Source organism: Thamnophis elegans, chromosome 1, assembly GCF_009769535.1.
Source record: "Thamnophis elegans isolate rThaEle1 chromosome 1, rThaEle1.pri, whole genome shotgun sequence".
In the NCBI taxonomy this organism is placed as follows: Eukaryota; Metazoa; Chordata; class Lepidosauria; order Squamata; family Colubridae; genus Thamnophis; species Thamnophis elegans.
In genome coordinates, this window is record NC_045541.1 from 52,220,980 (window position 1) to 52,240,099 (window position 19,120).

The 19,120-nt window shown below is 36.1% G+C and overlaps 1 protein-coding gene across 1 annotated transcript in view; it reads right to left on the bottom strand.

Annotated features, from left to right (window-relative positions):
* Positions 1-19,120, bottom strand: part of KALRN (kalirin RhoGEF kinase) — a gene marked incomplete at its 5' end in the record, with an annotated part of 302,460 nt that overhangs the window by 253,315 nt on the left and 30,025 nt on the right. Inside the window, 2 exon segments of the mRNA XM_032209049.1 lie at positions 4,856-5,368; positions 11,331-11,523. Coding sequence (XP_032064940.1) covers positions 4,856-5,368; positions 11,331-11,523 — 706 coding nt within the window.

Below are 19,120 nucleotides of genomic sequence, written 5' to 3' on the forward strand. Positions count from 1 at the left end.
AAGAATCTACTGTTGGTATTGTACATTTATTCATCTGTTATTTATGTATAAAAAGAAGTTAATGAATCCAGCTGAATCAGTTATTTGTGTGTGCTTTCTGGATTTGATTTTTCTGCAACAAACTCTGACAGTATAGTATAATATGTAGATGATTGATGATATATGATGATATATGATATACACCCCCAGTTTATATAATTTCTCTCCTTTCATTCATCCTAAAATTACAGCCATATACACACTTGGGATTTGTATAGTCTTTCTCCATAGGCAGAAAGAGAATTGGATATCAATTGCAAATCAGTTGCAGATCTATTAATCTATCCAGGAAGTATGAAATCCAGTGTAAGTAGTTTAGGAAAAATAAAAGAATTGCATTTGCTGTAGCTACTCCCCAGCAGAAATAATCCACTAGGGTGGCCAAACCTGTTTCTATCTATTTGCAGAGTAAATGGAATACGTTCCACTTTTTGAGATCACTTTGATGCAAATAAAAAATGTGTTCCATTACATGCCATGTAAACCATTACAACTGATAAGCAGCAATTTCCCAGCTTTCTTGCCCAAGTCCCAATATTTCAATTTCTTCAAAGAATATTCCTCCTGTTTAGCATAAAAAACAACCAGCTTTACCTGAGTGAACATACAAGCTTTTAAATGTTTTTTTTCTGTAGGATTCTTTGCATGTCAAAACATTTTCTTCAATCATGATATCCATCGACTTCTATGTTTTCTTTGTATAGCTGCATAAATCACAGTCGAGTTCCCTAGCCTTGCAAGACTAGCTGAATTACCACTTCAAAAAAATTATAACATTTGTTGCTTAATATACAATAGATAAAAAAATATCATCCAGTAATATAGACATATTAAAATACCATCCAACATTGACTAACTTAACATTTTAAATTAAAATATTAATGTGATCAGAGCATAAGCTTTCTTCTTGTTGCACATATTTGTAGTGTGCATGTGTACAAACTTCTCCCTTTATATGCATTTTTGTGAGCACATAAGTGCATTTTATATTTTACTCCACGAGTTTTGAACAATGCATATTGTTTTCTAATATATATATATAGCTAATTTTTCCTTACTAAATATATTTGATACCGTTTTTTCAATCAATAAGCTGCATCACTAATACTGAAAGCATGGATTTCAACATGCTAGTATGCTGTGCTGTGTTTTTCATAGAGGTTTAGGAAGTATAAATATAATAAATTCTTACTCAGGTTAAAAATTTCTCATGCACTTCTATGTACTCTCAGTTTTATGAAGTACTGTATTATACTTGGATTTTTTGCTATAAGAACTTCAGGATTATGGTTTATAAATCCATTACTATTCAGTTCTTTTTTCAAGGATCTCAAGATGGCATACATCCTTCCTATACCTCTGCCATATATTCAGACACTGTTCCCTTAGAATGCCTCTGATGTTATCTGCTCCCAAGTGTGTAACTAATCCAAGGTCAACAATGATATTCATATCTATGAAGATTTAAACTGAATTTGCCTGATCACAATCCAACACTTATAATGAGGACTGATAACATGCTGTTCTCAACATGACATCTGTTTTTACTTATTTTTGTTGCATAAGTATGTAATTCTCTCTATTGACTACCCTAGGTATTTATTATAAGTGGGTATTCATTGCCATAGGAGAGGTATTTTGATTCAGATAGCAATACTGACATGGGATTATTCACTTAAGGAAAAAAAAGAATCAAAAGAAGAAACAACAAGAACACCAGCACAAAGTATTTCCAAAATATTTCTCCAGGCAGTTCATAGGCGGAAATTTTCAGTCCTTACAGTATTTATTCCACTATAATATGAAACATCTACCCTTGCCTTCCCTGCCCAATAATCATAATCATAAGCAATGTATTAGTATTCCCCATAACATCACTTGTTTTCTGAAATTAAGCAGCCTGTGCATTGCAATACCACAATATATAATAGACAAATACTGATATTATTAGTCACTTATTTCCTTTCCCTGTAGAGACATAGTCAAGTCTGTCAATCATCTCTTTCTCTCTCTTTCTCAAGTCAAGAAGTAACATGAACAACATATGTCAGAGGTTTTCATCAGAGGTGGGTTGCTGCCGGTTCAGCCTGGACTGGCCGAACTGGTAGTAGTGGCGGTGGGAGGCTCCGCCCACCTGCCCAGACACTTCTGCACATGCACAGAAGTGTTGTGCATGCGCAGGAGCGCATCCGAACCGATAGTAACAAAATTGGCAACCCACCACTGGTTTTCATCCTAAAAGTTAAATGTTACATTATTAGGAGGTCCTGTTTTTAGCATGCGTACACATAGTCCTCGATTTACAATTGCAATTGAACCCTACATTTCTCTTACTAAGTGAGACAGTTAAGTGAATTTTGCCCCATGTTACAACCTTCCTTGCCACAGTTATTAAGTGAATCACTGCAGTTGTTAAGTTACTAACTAACATGGTTCTTATTTGCTTTGTTTATGAGAAAGTCACAAAGAGGGATGACGTGATCCTGGGACACTGCAACCATCATAACTATGAACAAATTGTTACGCATCCTACTTGACCATGGGGACGCTGATGACAGTGTAAGTGTGAAAAACGGTCTTTTTCAGTGCTGTTTTAACTTCGAACAGTGATTAAATGAACTGTTGTAAGTCAAGGACTACCTGCAATATGTAATAGCCTCCTGTGGGTCAGACACTATACCCCAGATGATAATCCAAACTGAATCATAATTTTAGAGGTGAATGCCTAGAAGATGAAAGGCCCTTTGTATTTGAACTGTATATACATATTACATATTTCACACACCTACACTGAGTCCCACTTCCTACCTCTGTGATCTAGCGCAGTGTTCCCCAACCCCCGGGCCATGACCCATTACTAGGCCACAGCCTGTTTCGACATAGGCTGCACAGGCAGCGGGCAAGTGCATGCGCTGAAGCTCCCTTTGCGCGAGTGGCATGTGTGTGTGTTGCTCACATAAATATGTGTGTGCCTGCCACTTATAGGGTCTTCTCCCCCTGCCAAAGCCAAAAAGGTTGGAGACTGCTGATCTATGGGATGCTTCTTCTCTGTCCTATCTATGATGTTTTGCCAAACCATCTGATGCCACTTAGCTTTTAATCATGTTTAAATAAATTCACAGGTACAACTTACTGACATCTAACTTCAAGGTTTAATCATAATCAGTTTGGTGAGCAACCTCTTTGCTAGGAAAACAAACTATTACTATGGAGGGTCGCAGGTGGCATAAAATAAATAAAACAACTTTAGCAAAAATGGAAAGGCTCAAGTACTATGGCATTTTAAAAATAATGATTACTGCTAAAGGAGAAAAAAAGAATGATCTAGGTCAAATAGTCATTTTGCCTCGAGTTGCATTTTGACATATTAAAGTGTGGAAATGGGAGGGAAAAGTTACACCATCTTCTGCTTCAATCGGAAATTTTTCTTATGAACAGATTTAATAATGCCCGTGAATTGCAGAGTCATTCCACACTGAAATCTAGAAAAATCTGAAGAACTACTGAAAACTTAAGGAATTAAATTACCTACTGAACAGAAAATGGTAACAGTTTGCTCTTGTTTTTAATATACACTTTAAAATTCTGTTCAAATATCGTTCAGTGAACTGCATAAAATAATCCATCCGGTATTATGTACCCTGATTAGAAACAGGACAATTGCCCAGTTCTGATAACCTAAAGCATTAACCTCCCTGACACTCATGATAGAACACATAGTTAAACAACTATACTATTCATCACTTAGATAAGGCTGATGTCCATAGTTCTTACAAAAACCCCATTGCCTCTAAGTGTGACACAAAGAATGGGACAATGTTGCAGGGATAAAATTGGAGGAGGCAGGACCAACATGTTCAACCCATGAGAGTTTTCGGAGAGGAGTGATCAAGATTTTTTAAATTTAAATAAAGTATGGGTTCTAAGCCTACTGAAGATTTAGTGTATCTATTTTGCTTTTGGGTTAAGTAAATAACCCATGGAAATCACACTGGTGAATTACAGAACCACAATCTAGGAGTGGCCCTGAAGAATACAAAAATGAGGTTATACACAGCACAGGAACATCCACAGGAGGAGCGCTCTGTGTCACGTAATTCCTTCGGGATGTATCCTATGCCCACAACTAATATTATGAAAGTACATTTTCACCTCTCAATCAACATGCACATTCAGGATGCCTTCACAATGAGTGATAATTTGGAAAACTGGATAATATTGCTCACTTGTTTTCACTACATAGCCCTTTTCACAAAAGTTCGTTTTTTTAGGTCCCCCTGTGGACATCTCTCACACCATACAGTCTAAAGACTGCAGACTATTCATTCCTGGTTTAGAAAGTGAACATACAACGTTTGGATTCAGGGTGTCACATGTACTCAACCAAGCAGCTTGTGATACCCGTGGGCCTGTTTCTCAATACGCATATGATTCTTCTTTCTTTGGTTTTTCACGTTTCCTTTTTACAACTTCTCCTGAGTGGAAATTGTTCCACAGTTCTGATTATGATGGACTTTTATTATCAGGTTTGGTGAAATGAAAAAAAAAGTAATTTGAGATGTGTCACGTTAGCTCGGAAATACTGAATAAAGATCACCTTTTATCAGAAAAATCACAAGTTGAGTAGTTTTTGGCTCTAATGCTTCTTGCTATTCCAACAATTAGTTCAGTGATTTTTCATTACAAGTAACTTGTGATTGATATCCCTGATTAATCTTTCATCTTGGTAAAACGGAGAAAAAGATTTGGCTACAACTTTCTCATTGCCATTGGATTTCATGGGAATAGCCAAGAAGAAGAAAAGGCGGCATCTTACCTTTTCTGCATCTTGTTCAAAAAGTCGAAGTTGAAAGCACTGATCGAGTTTCAGCTTACGGACATGCCACATCTGATGCAAGTGCTGTCGTGTTGAATGCAGCTTATCTAAAAGGCTGGTAATCTTTGGCACAAGACTTTGGAAATCTGCACTGCCAGGAATGCAGTTCCTACCAGAGAAACCATCACTGCATCTTATGCATTGTAATAATCGTTGACCTTCACGGTCCAATTCTTCCACTGGAGCTTTGATTACTTTCTTCTTGAGCTGGGTATGTTCGTCTATTAGTCTTCTTGAACCCTCCACATCCACTGGAAATTCTTTCCTAGCCAGCATTTCCTGAAGGTCCTCCAGCCTGGATAATAAATGGATGGCACTATTGAAAAATTCTTCCAAGGAAACTCTCAACTCTATCCATTCATCATGATTGTAATCCAGAGTTCCTTCAAACTCTTCCGTTAGTTGGGAGGGATCAACCAGTTTTGTTAAACCTTCAACGGAGACCATGCTTGTCTAAGGAGTTAAAAAAAAGAGAGTGATTTAGTTTTAAAGTAATTATATAGAAATCCTGTAACAATTAAGGATACCATTGACTATTCATCAGACATTTTGTTACCATTACCAGAAAGACCAATTGCCTCTTGAAAAAGCACCTTTGGGATATAACTATGATCTGGATGACTGAAAACCTCCATAGATATTCATCAGACAGTATAGATGGAGAAGGACTAAGCAGGAAAAATGCTTAACAGTCAGATAAGCCAGATATACATTCTATTCCAAAATGGCTGTGAATTGCCTTGTCTTGACTCTCACAACCACAGGGGCAAATAAATGGACATTGTAAGAAAGTGAACTCATGATGATTGGGGTGGCATCATCAGTGTTACTAGAAATCAGCAAGAAATGAAGCATTGCTTCTGTCCTGCATAAATTCCTTTGGGATAGATCCTATGCCTACAACCAATATTATGAAAAGTACATTTTCACCTCTCACCTTTGACCACATACACATTCAGGATGTCTTCACAATGGGTGATAATTTGAAAAACTGGATAACTGGGAAACTGGAATAACTGGAAAAATAATTTGGAAAACTGGAAAACTTTTCACAAAATACACACACTAGGTACTACTTCTTATGAATGCTGTATGTGTATATGTGTGTGTGTTTGTGTGTGTGTATGTATGTATGTATGTACGTACGTATGTACATATATAAATGTTCAGCAGGAGTGTTCAACCTAAAGTTTGTGTAGCTTTGTAAACTTTTGATACAGCCCAAAAAAGTCTCTCCAAAGATTGTCCCCAATTGTAATTTTAATTGACAGAAGGCAAAATGATTACTCTATGTACAATAACATGTTCATTGTGTCTAACCATTATAAATTAATTTATGTCCCCCCCCCCCCCCGGTACATAGACACTTTTCCAAATACAGTCCTCAGTCTGCCCCTTAAAGCAAGTTCTTGTCCTCCAAAAATGATGTTTCAGAGGATATATTTAGAGATTATCTGGCCCCTTTTCAGTCAAGATGTTTTAGCTTGGAGAAGTATTAAGACTGCTCTGGTTGTCTTGGGGAATGCTGCTGCAAAGTCGATGCAATTTAGGACTACTGTTTTATAATGGCTCTAGTCCTTACTGTCATGCTGCTTCTAGAAAGTATCCTTATTTCCTGCATGACTGCATTTTTGCCTTCCATGCTGTTCAGTATCTAAAGTATCTGAAACTGAAATTGGGGGAATTCAATAAAAACTTTGACACCCCCTCCCCCCAATCATATTGCACCTTATTATCCAACTTCAAAAGGCAATCACTATCTTGAACATTGCTTAAATGTTCTGGATGATGTACTGAGATTAAATCCAGACAAAATGATTACTTTTTGATAAATAAGAAATTAGACTTTGAGATGGAGATTTAGAGTAGTTTGGTTGGTTTGCAATCCTCATGAAAGGAATGATTTCCAATTTGAAAATACCCCTTGACCCTCACCTGTCATTGAATTCATGATGGCTGTGACATGGTGCACATTTATGCAGTTAGGACTACTACATCAATTACAGTAGTACATCATCTATTTTTGAGATGGTCAGACTTGGCAACAGTTATCCACGCCTTGGTTACATTTCATCTTGATCTTTGCAGTGCACTCTACACAGTGTGATCTATGCTGGGCTACCCTTGAAGAGTTTGCAGAAATTGGAACTAATACAAAATGTGTCAGCTAGAATGCTATACAGAACAAAATATATGAATTATATGATTCCTCCACTGAAAGAATTACACTTACAGCCAGTGATTTAGTGGGTACAATTTGGAGTGTTACTTTCATCCCTTTAGGCCTTGAAGAGTTTAGGATTTTACAATATCAGGAGCCATCTGGGAACCATGGTGATACAGTGGTTAGAATACAGTATTGCAGGTAGACTCACAGTCAGAAGTTCAACTCTGACCAGTTCAAGGTTGACTCAGCCTTCTATCCTTCCAAGGTTAATAAAATCCAAGGTCATATTGTTAGGGGCAATATGCTGAGTCTGTCACAATGGTGACACAATGGTGCCCACACATGCCTGCCTGACATGTGGCAGAACATTTCATGCCTGTATAGGCCTTACCAGCCACCTGCGGACACATTGTGGACAGCCCACAACCTGACAGATGTCAAGGTCTTCTTCGAACATGATGGATGAACACCATCATCATGCTGACTCTGTAAACTGGTTAGAGATTGCTGTAAAACACTATATGCTATGTGTCCAAGTGCTATTGCTATTGGTGAACTTGAATTCATAGCTTCCAATACACTGAATATAACTCTTGCCTTTGATCCTTAAGTCTTCTGGTATGAATACTCTCTTAACTGAATGACTGATATAACACTGAAGACTCCCATCTTGAAATAGATAGTTATTAAACAGACATCAAATACTTCTCATTATTCTTCTCCCACTGGAATCTTCTTATTTCTCAGTTCTTGAGTAGGGAGTCCATTCCATTGTTTATAATCTAGAGTCCATTGACCATAGCTCTGCATACTTCCAATTGTTTCTTTGTTGAAATACTTTTTTAAAGTTAGCTTACCTTGATATATCTGCTAAGTGCCTTTTCTAGTAGAGATATTAGATCATTTTTTTCTTTCTCTCTTCAACCATTTTATTTCCCAGATCTTTCAGGTTCTTGTGCTCTGGGTTTCCTTACCATAAATTCTTATTGTTATTTTTTTTTTTAGCTTAGGTGATATATAACTCATGATTTTATCCAGACTGTGCAAAGTTTTGATAGGATGTTTCACTTCAACAATGCCTTAAGCAAAGATTCTTCAAAGTTGCTTCTTGAAGCAATGCAATGCCTCATGTCTAAAGAGTGAAATGTCAACCAATTTTGAAATTGTAGCACTATGATAATGCTTTTTTCATATCCTACCTGGGACATAAACAACACTGCACAAATACTGTATATTTTCTGCTTCATTGGAAAAATCAGCAGACAGACAGACAGACAGACAGACAGACAGGATGCCCAATTCCAATAGACTCTGGACAGCATACAAAACTTGGGGGGGAAAGCCATGAAAACAACTAAACAGTTATTTAAGATATATTTCTGCACTGTTTTTATTAATATTGAGTCAGTAGTTGGCATAATACTGTATTTAAAAAATGCACCATAAGCAGTGTGTGTTAATTCAAACAGTTAATTCTTTACATTTACATTCTAATTAAATTTAGGATAGGACATGTCAATGAAGGCTGAAAATTTCTCACTTGGTTTTTAAATCTGTTCAAAATATTCTTCTCCTGCCATAATTGGTCTTTTTAACATGAAGATAGAAAAGGAGGCTTCTTTGTTTAAAGCATTCTGCAGATACATTTATTATTCAGATAGATTCTCCCTGGGGAGTTCGAGATGAATAGGAATACATTATCAAACTTCATCAGAAAGGAAGAAAAGATGTGCAAGGACAAGGTAACATCCTATCAGCTGTCATATTTCTTTCCAGTTCAAATGCAACCAATCAAAACACAGCCTGCTCATTCAGTCTTTTCAGTAAGAAAGAAAAGTAATTTGTAAAAAGCCTGAATTAATGACAAGGAGGCTTGTTGGGTCATCTCCAGTGTTAACAGTAAACTCCAGAAATCTGAATTTGTCAGTCACATGTCAACCCTGCTCTTTTTTTTTTTTTTTTGCTTACCAAAAATTTGGGATTGACAGGCCCTGAAGGGAAAATAAGAGCATAAAAATGGCCATTACTGGGGTTCTTCAAGAGAGTAGGTTTTTTTTCTGCAGAAGTAGCTGTCAGAGTAACATACTTCCTGTTTATAATCCTTCCTCTTTGCCTAAGGGCAGTATCTTTCTTTCAAGTTGACATTGGCAGGTATCAGTGGACTTTTCAATGACTTGTAGCTGCTAAATTGAGTCGCTTGAATTTCAACCGACTGCCATTAAAGATCTATGCCTATATATTTTGCTCAGTCTACATAACAGTTAAGCCACCAACATGCAAGCATATTGTTATGGATAGAATGTTCATTTGGGCATGTGCAACTATTTATATTGTTTTCTTTTAAAATGAGAAAGAAGATTTGCATGATTTGCAACTAGGTTGGCATGCTTTTTTGTGGTATGGTAAAAATAAGGCACATGGCTATTTTCAAAGACATTATGTAAGGAATGGATTGTTAAAAATATGGGAAAGAGTGAAAGGGACACACTATTTAGAAATACCAATGTGGCATTCAACAATGTGTCAATAGAAGCATTGACACATCCAAATATTAGTAGTACGAAAAATATCAATAGATACAAAGATATCTTAACAGAAAGGGGGGAACTAAAACAAAAATAAGAATTAGAAAAACAAGGGATTGATATAGAATGGTTTTCACAATTGCAAATACAATCAAGATATGAAAAAGATAAAAGGGAGTATACTTTTAACTTAGGAAGCTCGAAGTTGAATAAGATACTTACGGAAATGGAAGAAAGAATAATTAATAAACTATATAGCTACCTATTAAGAACTAGGCTAGTAGAAGAAGTGATTAAAGATACAATGTTAACTTGTGCAAAGAATTTTGGCCACACAATTGAACTAGAAAAGTGGCAACAACTAAGGGAAAGGATCTATAAATTAACCATGTCAACAGCTTACAAAGAAAATGTATACAAAATGTTTTATAGGTGGCACATGTCACTGGGAAAATTAGTAAAGATGTTTAAAGACAAATCAGCAAAATGTTGGAAATGTCAAGAAGCAAATGGTTCCTATTATCAGATGTGGTGCACATGTGCAGAAGCAAGAAAATATTGGACTAAGATAAGAGTATGGTTAAAGAAAATGTTACAACAAGAAATAGAATTTAGACCAGAGATATTTTTATTAGGTATTATCCCAGAGAAATTCAAGAAAGAGGATACTTATTTGATTATATATCAACAAGAATTGTATTTGCCCAACATTGGAAATTAAATAAACTACCAACAGATAAGTATAAAAAAGATGTTAGATTGTGCAGAGATGAATAGGTTTACAATGAAAATAAAAAATAAAGAGGAATCAGAGTACTTCAAGACATGGGGAAGATTTTATGATTGGTTAGAGAAAGTTAACTAGAAAAGAAAGTAGGGGTAAGATATAGAACCCAGACAATGCACCATTAAATAGAAAAAGGGTGGGGGAGAAGGGGAAAACAAAAAAGAAAATATTAAATATATAAGTTCATGTATATATTCAAGAGCGAGATATAAAGTGGTGGGGAACATAGTTAGGATAGATTAGCGAAGGTAAGGGAATAAGAAATGATACCAAATTATATTCGGGTTTGTGGAAATACCATCTCAAGGAAACATAAACTAACATTTGAAAAAGACACCTACAACAATAGAAAAGAAAGGGAGAGAAGAGTAGATAATGAAAAAAGGATGGGGGAAAGAAGAAAGAGGTAAGGAGAGGAGGATGAAAGGGAGAGGAAGAGAAGGAGAGAGGATAGGAAGGGGTAGAGGAGGAGGAGGAGGAGGAGAAAGGGAAGGGAAGAAGGAAGGGGAGGAAGAAGGAAGAAAGTAGAGAAAGGGGGGAGGGAGAAAAGAAAGGGAAAATAAGTTGGTGTTACAACAGGATGAAGGGATGGTAAATAAAGCAACCCAAACTGTATATTATAACCTATTAAATGAAATAATAAGTGTATAAGAATGACAAATGTAAAAAAGAATAATAATTATGTGAATGTATACTTAAAATGGTATGTAAGAAAACAAAAATTTAAAAAATTTCGGAGAAAAAAAAGAATGAGAAAGAAGTATACAACTACAATGATCTACAACTTTTTTCTGTTTCTTACAAAAAAGAAATCCGGATCCATGTTCTATGCATTACACAAATGTTGATCAAAGCAATGTTTGATTAGTAATCTAAAATAACAAGCTGTGCTAGTTTTCATAATGATTCTTAATCAGTTAATCTCCTCCATCTTACCTCAAAGATAAATTTTGAACTTCCAAAATTTGTCTTCTGCTTCTGCCAAAAGTTATCAGGCTTGATTATCAGGGCAACATGAATTTCTGCAGGAAAGGCCTCCTGAAGAGTCTTCAGGAGAGGTTTGATCAGGTCCCACTTAGATCCCCTCATATCGATGATGACTGTGAAACCACGTTTGCAGACATCTTCACTGTAGGGATTAAACATTGAATAAGTTATATCCAGAGTCAACTTCATTAGAAATATGAACTTTACATTAAATAGACATTTTATGTCTTCTGACTTGATTCATATATTTATAGATTCCAGATTGATAACCATTGTTCTGTTCCCAAATATGATCCACTACAATATTAAAGCATTAACTGGACCACTTGCACATTTGCTCAACTGCCTGTGCATTAATTTACCTTTAGATTAACCATATGATATAATTCATTCTGACTCACTATACAAGAGAGATTAAGTACTAGTTTCCTCAGTATCATGAAGTGAATTTTTAAGTGTGAATGAATTTGATACTATGCATCTCTTCAAAAGATTTAGCAGACCTTGAAACAATATACTTGACATGCAGTGGATGGATTTTTCTAAGTCAATGTAGTTTTATTAGCTTAAAGATATCATCAGATTAATGGCATACATTTGTGTCATTTGTGCAATGACATCATTAAGCTGATTATATGGTGCACTTCAAAAGAAATTTGTGAATAACAGAACCCTCCCCTAATTAGACTGTTAAAATAAGTATCTCTGAATTATTTACAATTTGTAAAACACACACAGTCAATCTTTATTATTCATGCATTCCATGTTTGCAAATTCACTCTCTCACTAAAATTTGTTTATATTGACTGAGAATTTTACAGAAAGTAAATAAAAGACATATCTAAAAAAGGAAAAGAAGAATGTGCAAGGGAAAAAAAAAGAAATTAAAGTTATAAGGTGGTTGCCAAACATCCAAAATGCAATCACTTGATCACAGGGATGGGGAGGGTTCTGGTCAGAACTTCAAAATCAAGGCATAAGTACCTTTGGGGGAGGGGTCTGTTTTAACTTTTAACAATTGCTAAGTGACTTATCCAGGGATGGTATTCACTTACTTTCACTACTGGTTCGTAAACGTGAGCGTGCATGCGCTTTGGCTAAAAAAAAGTGCCTAAATGGGATGGCATAGAGCCAGGGCGGGTGGGCAGGCCCAGCCGCGATTTCTGCTACTGGTTCAGGTGAACTGGTCTGAGCCAGCACGATACCACCTCTGGACTTATCACTAAATAAGAACTATCTATATCAGAAGATGGGAAAAAGCCAAGAAGATAATCCTGATGGTAATTGTCCAGAAATGTCAAAAGTATGTATTACAACTGTGAAGCTTGTACAGCAAAGTTCCAGTTCTACAGGAAGCTGTGTTTAGCATTGCTTAGAGTCAAAACAACACAGACTTTTACACGAATAACCCCCGAGAGCACCAATATTATATTGATCAAAATTCTTACGCATAAGAGTTGCAATGATATATAGCTACAATATTGCAATAGCACATATTTTTAAATTAATAACTAAGATGCTGCATTCAGTTGCTGATGCTCAATTGATGTAAGGCCGTAATAAAAGCTTAACTAACTGTATTGTTTTTAAAGAAAATTTTTAAACACGGAAGCACTGTAACCTGATCTGAAGATCTGTCATCTTTTCAGAATTGTTATACCAACCATTGCATCTAGTAATCTACACATTTTATTTTCTAAATGTGCCAATTAGCAGGAAGCTACTTTGCCAGTGGAAAATTACTAGAATTAGCTAATAGCATCCCACAAGTAGCTACAGAGGTTGTACGCTAAAAGTTGCCCAATAAGCTGTAGAAAAACAGTGTACAATTAATGAGATGGCAGGCAGTTGAGATACAGCACGTGAAATACAGGACTCGGGTGTGTGGGCTTCTAGGGGAATGCCATTGCCCTAATTAAAGAATTAACCAAATACAAAATGGTCTTTCTGAAATTGGATGAAACAGTCCTGTCACAGCAATGGCATTTTAGTAAACCAATGATTTAGATTATATCTAACAAAAACTTCTCAAATATTTCTGTACTTTGAGTATACCTGCGCCTATATATCAACATGAACTGTCCCTGGTGAAAGCTGAAATGATATCTCTCTACCTTCATGCCTTCCCTCCGAATTTAATTAACAATTACTTGAAGCCTCTAGATAATCATTAAAATTTCAGGTATTACATGTCTGCAAATACTTCTTTTTAATTTAGCCTTTGAAGTGCAGGTAAAAAAAAAAGCCTAAAAGTGTTCTGACAAGAAATGTTAATCTAATCAAATGGCAATTGCAGATTTGGGCAAAACGCTTAATCTTCAGAGCAAGACTTTGGAACAAAAAAAAAGAATTTTGAATTTGAAACATCTCAGAATAGAAACCTTTTTTAGACAATGAGTTTTACTTTATCAGTATCTATTATTTATATGATGGACCTATATAAACATAAATAAATAAACATAAAAAGCATTAAGTATATATAAATAAATGCTAACTTCAGCTTTGATCTGATATTTTAATTTTAAACCAATGCTGAAAACCAAGATTGGATCAAGTAATCCCTCAAACCAATTTTGAAATGTCTTCTTCCCAACTAAGAAATTTCCTTGGATTTTTACCTAACTAAAGACATGGCTTCAATCTAACTTATTAACATGAAAGTATTTATCAGTTCTTCACAGTGAGATAAATGTTGTGGGCTACGTCCAGGAAGTTGAGTGTCCAGTGGCATAGGGTTTTTTGTGTTTTTGGTTTTATTGTTCTCTCTTTTTATTCTTTGTATATATTGGATTACACTTTTGCTGAGACACACCTAGCATTTGGTTTTAAAAACGGACAGTCCTTTATTTATTTTAGTATTTAACCTTTATTATTTTTATAAATAATCCAAGGCAGCAAATATACCTAATATTCCTTCCTTCTCCTCCCCCCCCCTTACCAGTGATGGGATCCTCCCAGTTTAACAACTGGTTTAGTGAACACGCTGTGTGTGCGCAGTTTGGAGAAATCTTAACTTCCTGGTTCCTTCAGAGGAATTCATGCGTTAATCTGCTCTGCCGAACAAATCAGCTGAGAAGATAAAGGTAGGAAAATAGCACGGGTGGAGCCATCTGATCATCGGGGTGAGCTGGTTCACTCTCAGCTGATTGTCAGAGCTACCGATTCACCCAAACTGGTCCGAACCAGTAGAATCCCACCCTAAACAACCTTGTGAAGGGAGTTGGGCTGAGAGAGAATGACTGGCCCAAAGTTACCCAGACAGCTTTAACTCTTAACTCATAGGCTCCTGATTTCTACCCTAATGCCTTGATCACTACATCAAACTGACTCTCCAATTTGTCATCATTTAAATGTTTTAAATAAATAAACAAATTGTCACTAACCTCATTAGGATCCAAAAATATCATTATAGATATTTCAACCAAGTTAGTATCCCCCCCCCCAAAATAATACAGTACACTGATCTTTTATAGGAAATCAGATAAATATTATGAAGTAACCCCAACCTATGGTTGATATAGAAACTCCCCATGCAGTTCAAAACATGTATTTGATGTTTTTTTGGGAGAGGCGAATATGGTACTCATGTGGACACTACTTACTATGCAGATAATAAAAGTTTGGAATTTTAAATAAATTCTAGGAAGGGTGATACAGTTGCTGATATATTCTTCTAGAGACTGCTACCTTAGTATCCCTTTCTCATCTAGTATCTATTTTATCTGAGTCATTTGGCAGCAATAAAAAGGATCATGACTGAAACAAAATCAATGCAGAATTGCTACTTGCTGGGAAATTAACTGCTAGAACTAGTGTGCCCTTCAGAGGAAGACACTGATGGACATGGGGTTAACTGAGAGCATATCAGAGGATGTAACTGAGCATAACTGACAATACAACTCTAGTGATTACAAATAATTTATTTACTGCACCAGAAACGAAGACATTACAACTAATGTCTCTCCAAACCTTCAAGAACACCACACCAACAATGTACATGTGATAATGCAATGATAATGGAATTCAGCCAAAGAACAGGTTTAAGTGGAAACAAAAATGTTTATGTTGCTGATACAATTCATATCATCATAATCCAAGAAAAGTAAATAGTCATTTCAACCTAATTATTAGCAATTTTAAATAGAAATTAGATATTACACAAAAAGTAAGGGAGAAATGCCATTTGAATGAGAATATAAAGTCAATGGTATTAAATTAATGGAGAATTGAATAATTGCCCTGTTTAATTTTTGTGCCAATAATTAATCTGTAGGAAAAGAAGAAATATTCAATAAAGCAAGTAAATCTTCTTACTGAAAAATCAATTTCAGTATTCAGTATTCAATGCCTTTTTTAAAAATTCTTTATTGCATAATTTAATACAGCAGGTCTCACAAAGCTGTTTTTTATTCTTCAATGATGCTAGGTTTCCTGCTGAATTTACTTTTTCTCATGCCTAACACTGATTCTTGTGAATATACAACCATGAATATGCCTAGCCGAAAAAGGAAGATTCTTTTAAGCGGGATTCCAGTGTCCAACCAATTTCCCTTCTATTCAGGAATTCACTTCTCAGTGCATTTCTATATTCCATCCACCATTTTAATGCCTCTGGTTTTGTCTCTGGGTGTGTGCTTTTATCATCTATCCCACAGTTAAGAACATCTTTCTTCCCTGCATTCCCCCCCCCCCCAAGAAACTCATTTCAGTACATTTTTAGCAATATACTTTTGACTCTCAAAATAGCCTTTCAGTATTGCCGTCTCCCCAAAGGAACAGAATATCTTTTGAGGCATGAGCTGACTGTAAGAATTTGGAACATACTTCTTAGATTCACTCAGTGCCAGGTCAGGAGGACACAACTCTCTTCTCATTGTAATGTTTGTACCTTACATTCCCACTTCACAAAACAAATAGGTAGAATGCTTTACCATGTACGTTTGCTGAGATTTTCTTTTTTTTGTGATAAATTATGGGTGATTTAATTAATATTTTGCATTTTAATTGGCTAATCAATTAAATACTTTGCTATGCAAGTAGTATGTAAGAGACGTTTCCCTTCCTCTGACACCTAATCAACCCTGGGTGCTAATGACTTCTTCCTTCTAATCAAATCCATATTCAACTAGAGCAGATTCCATATGTATTGTCTTGCCCCCTTCCACTTTTTTGGGGAATGGAAAGAACCACCTGATAATTATCAACTCATATAAATTTAACACACACACAAACTCCTTTGGGGGAAGCTACTGTGCTACCACAGATGGCTAGCTGGACATTTGGGGCTATTAAAACAACCCTTGTTCTCCATGATTGTTGGGGGCTTCATATTAGAGCAGATGACAAGACCTCCAGGTCATGTTGCCACTGCCTTATAGTGGAATAGCCTTCTCTAGAAATCCTTAAAGGAGAGGAGAAAGAGAAGGGGGAGAAGGAGAAAGAGAAGGGGAGGGGGAGGAGGAAGAGGAAGAGGAGGAGGAAGAGGAGGAGAAAGAGGAGAAAGAGAGGAAGCAGAAGGGAGAGGGGAAGGGCAAATTCATAACTTCTAGGAGATAAGAGTTATAAAGTTAGGTCAAAAACAGCAGGGAACCCTAATGCTAGAGGGAAGAGAAAGGAACATTGTATAGAGCCTCAGCCAAACAAAAAATAGCTTTTCCCCTTAATTCCAGTATTTCAGTTTTCTCTTGCTGAAGACTTTATATTTCTGATCAAACTATAATTCTTGATACTGTTAATTTAACTAATTGACATTATGAACATTTACAGGGGAACATGAGGGGACAAGTAACATTACATGCATATGACATCATTGAGCAAGTGATGTGAATTATATATGGCAACCATTTATACCATGATGCAACTGATGCAAATTACCATTTGCACAATGGCATCATGTTATATATGTGATGTTATCATGGCTTCTACCAGACAACCATGCCTGACATCAATAATTTAACTCAATTGCAATTATATATCTGCCCGAGGCCGCCAGACGGCTGTCACAAATACGTCACATGTTGGCAGGCACACACGCAGGAGGGGAGGAAGACTCGCCCCTCGTCGGGCGCTTCGAACGAGCCAAGCGGAGGGAGGGAAACCACTGCCCTCTAAAGGCCACATCGGGAACGACACTTCAGAGAAATAAAAACTTTTTTTAACGTTGTCCTTTTTAAAATTGATGATTCGACATCTTTTCTTTCTTTTGGAAAATCAGGACTTTTTGAACACACCGCGGGACGTGGGACACAGGACAAATTTTGAAAAATCGTGACTGTCCCACCAAAAGCAGGACATCTGGTCACCTTACTCTAGATGCTTCCATTTTTCTTGCTTTGTTGGTTGATACAGTTTGCCAAAAAGGTAATATTTCAGTGAGAAACATTAAGATTGCACAAATAGGCCTAAGGGAGCATGTTAATTTTTTTATTTGAGTATAATTTCAACTGTGACTAATGTTAAAGCTAAAATAATTGGCAGGATTTGTTGATTAGGCACCAAATGTCTGCACAGAACAAATTAAGTTCAGCTTTAATGAAAATAGGTGTATCAGGTAATACTTCTCAGTAGGGTTATTTAAAGACATTTAGTAACTTTGGTAAAGAAATAAGATGGCATGTTCTCACAACTTAGATCTGAGTGAACTTCTACACAGCATTGATCAACCTATTCTCCTTGTTAATTGCATGCCTAACTCTGGGTATCAAGTCATCTTCCCTCCTTCATCCCTAACCCTGTGTGCAATATTAAGAGAGAAAAAAAATGTTCCCTGCTTAACAGATGTTTACTGTCTACAATTCCTACTTATCAATGTCTTTGGAGACTTATAAAAATATTATCAGCAGGCAGTCCTTAATAGTGCAGAAACTCATCAGAAAATTCTGCAGGCTGGTAAACATATAAAGGGAATTTGTGTTTGCTTGTATCTGCCTTCATGCTTAACAATGCTTAACAAAATTTACCAGATGTTTTTTATTCCAAAGAAGAACATTAAAACTGCCCCATTTCCATAGTTTCCTACTAGTCAATGAAGCTGTTAAAATACATAAATAATGTAACAAATTCTGATACTCTAATTAATTAGATATACAGGGGGGAACTTCAAATCTAAAACTAGAATAATTAGTTGAACGGTGCCACTAATTGCTCTCAGATATCCCTGCAGTAAAAGCAGGATGAACTGCCCTCCCTCCAAGTGTGGAATGAGGCAGCATAATCTTAAATTTATTGAATTACTCTTTGCCCTGGAGATATTGGTATATTTATAAGTGTAATATACTTATATTACACAAACATACTTTTGACATTCCTGGACAATTACCATCAAGATTGTCTTCTGGGCTTTCTTTCAAAAAATTCACCATGATTTCAATTTGACAAATTCTGGAGAAAAGAGCGGTCTTTAAAAATATATTGAAAGCACATTCTGCAATCTCAAGGAATCTCATTTTACATTCTTTTCCTCCCCTGATAATGAGATATTTTATTATAATATACCCAAACATTATAACTTTCCCAAATTGATATCATTGTGTAGATTTTGCACTATACTACAGCAATATAAACAAACTCTTAGGTTTGGGAGGGAATAGATGAATACTGTTCTTTTATAATCCATTATGCAAATGTCCAAAATATTAATATCTTTCACTAATTCTCAACTCGTCCAACTGAATTCCTCCCTCCCTCCACCACCACCCCGCCCCCGTTCAACCCACCCCATCTGGTCTGGTTCTGTCAGT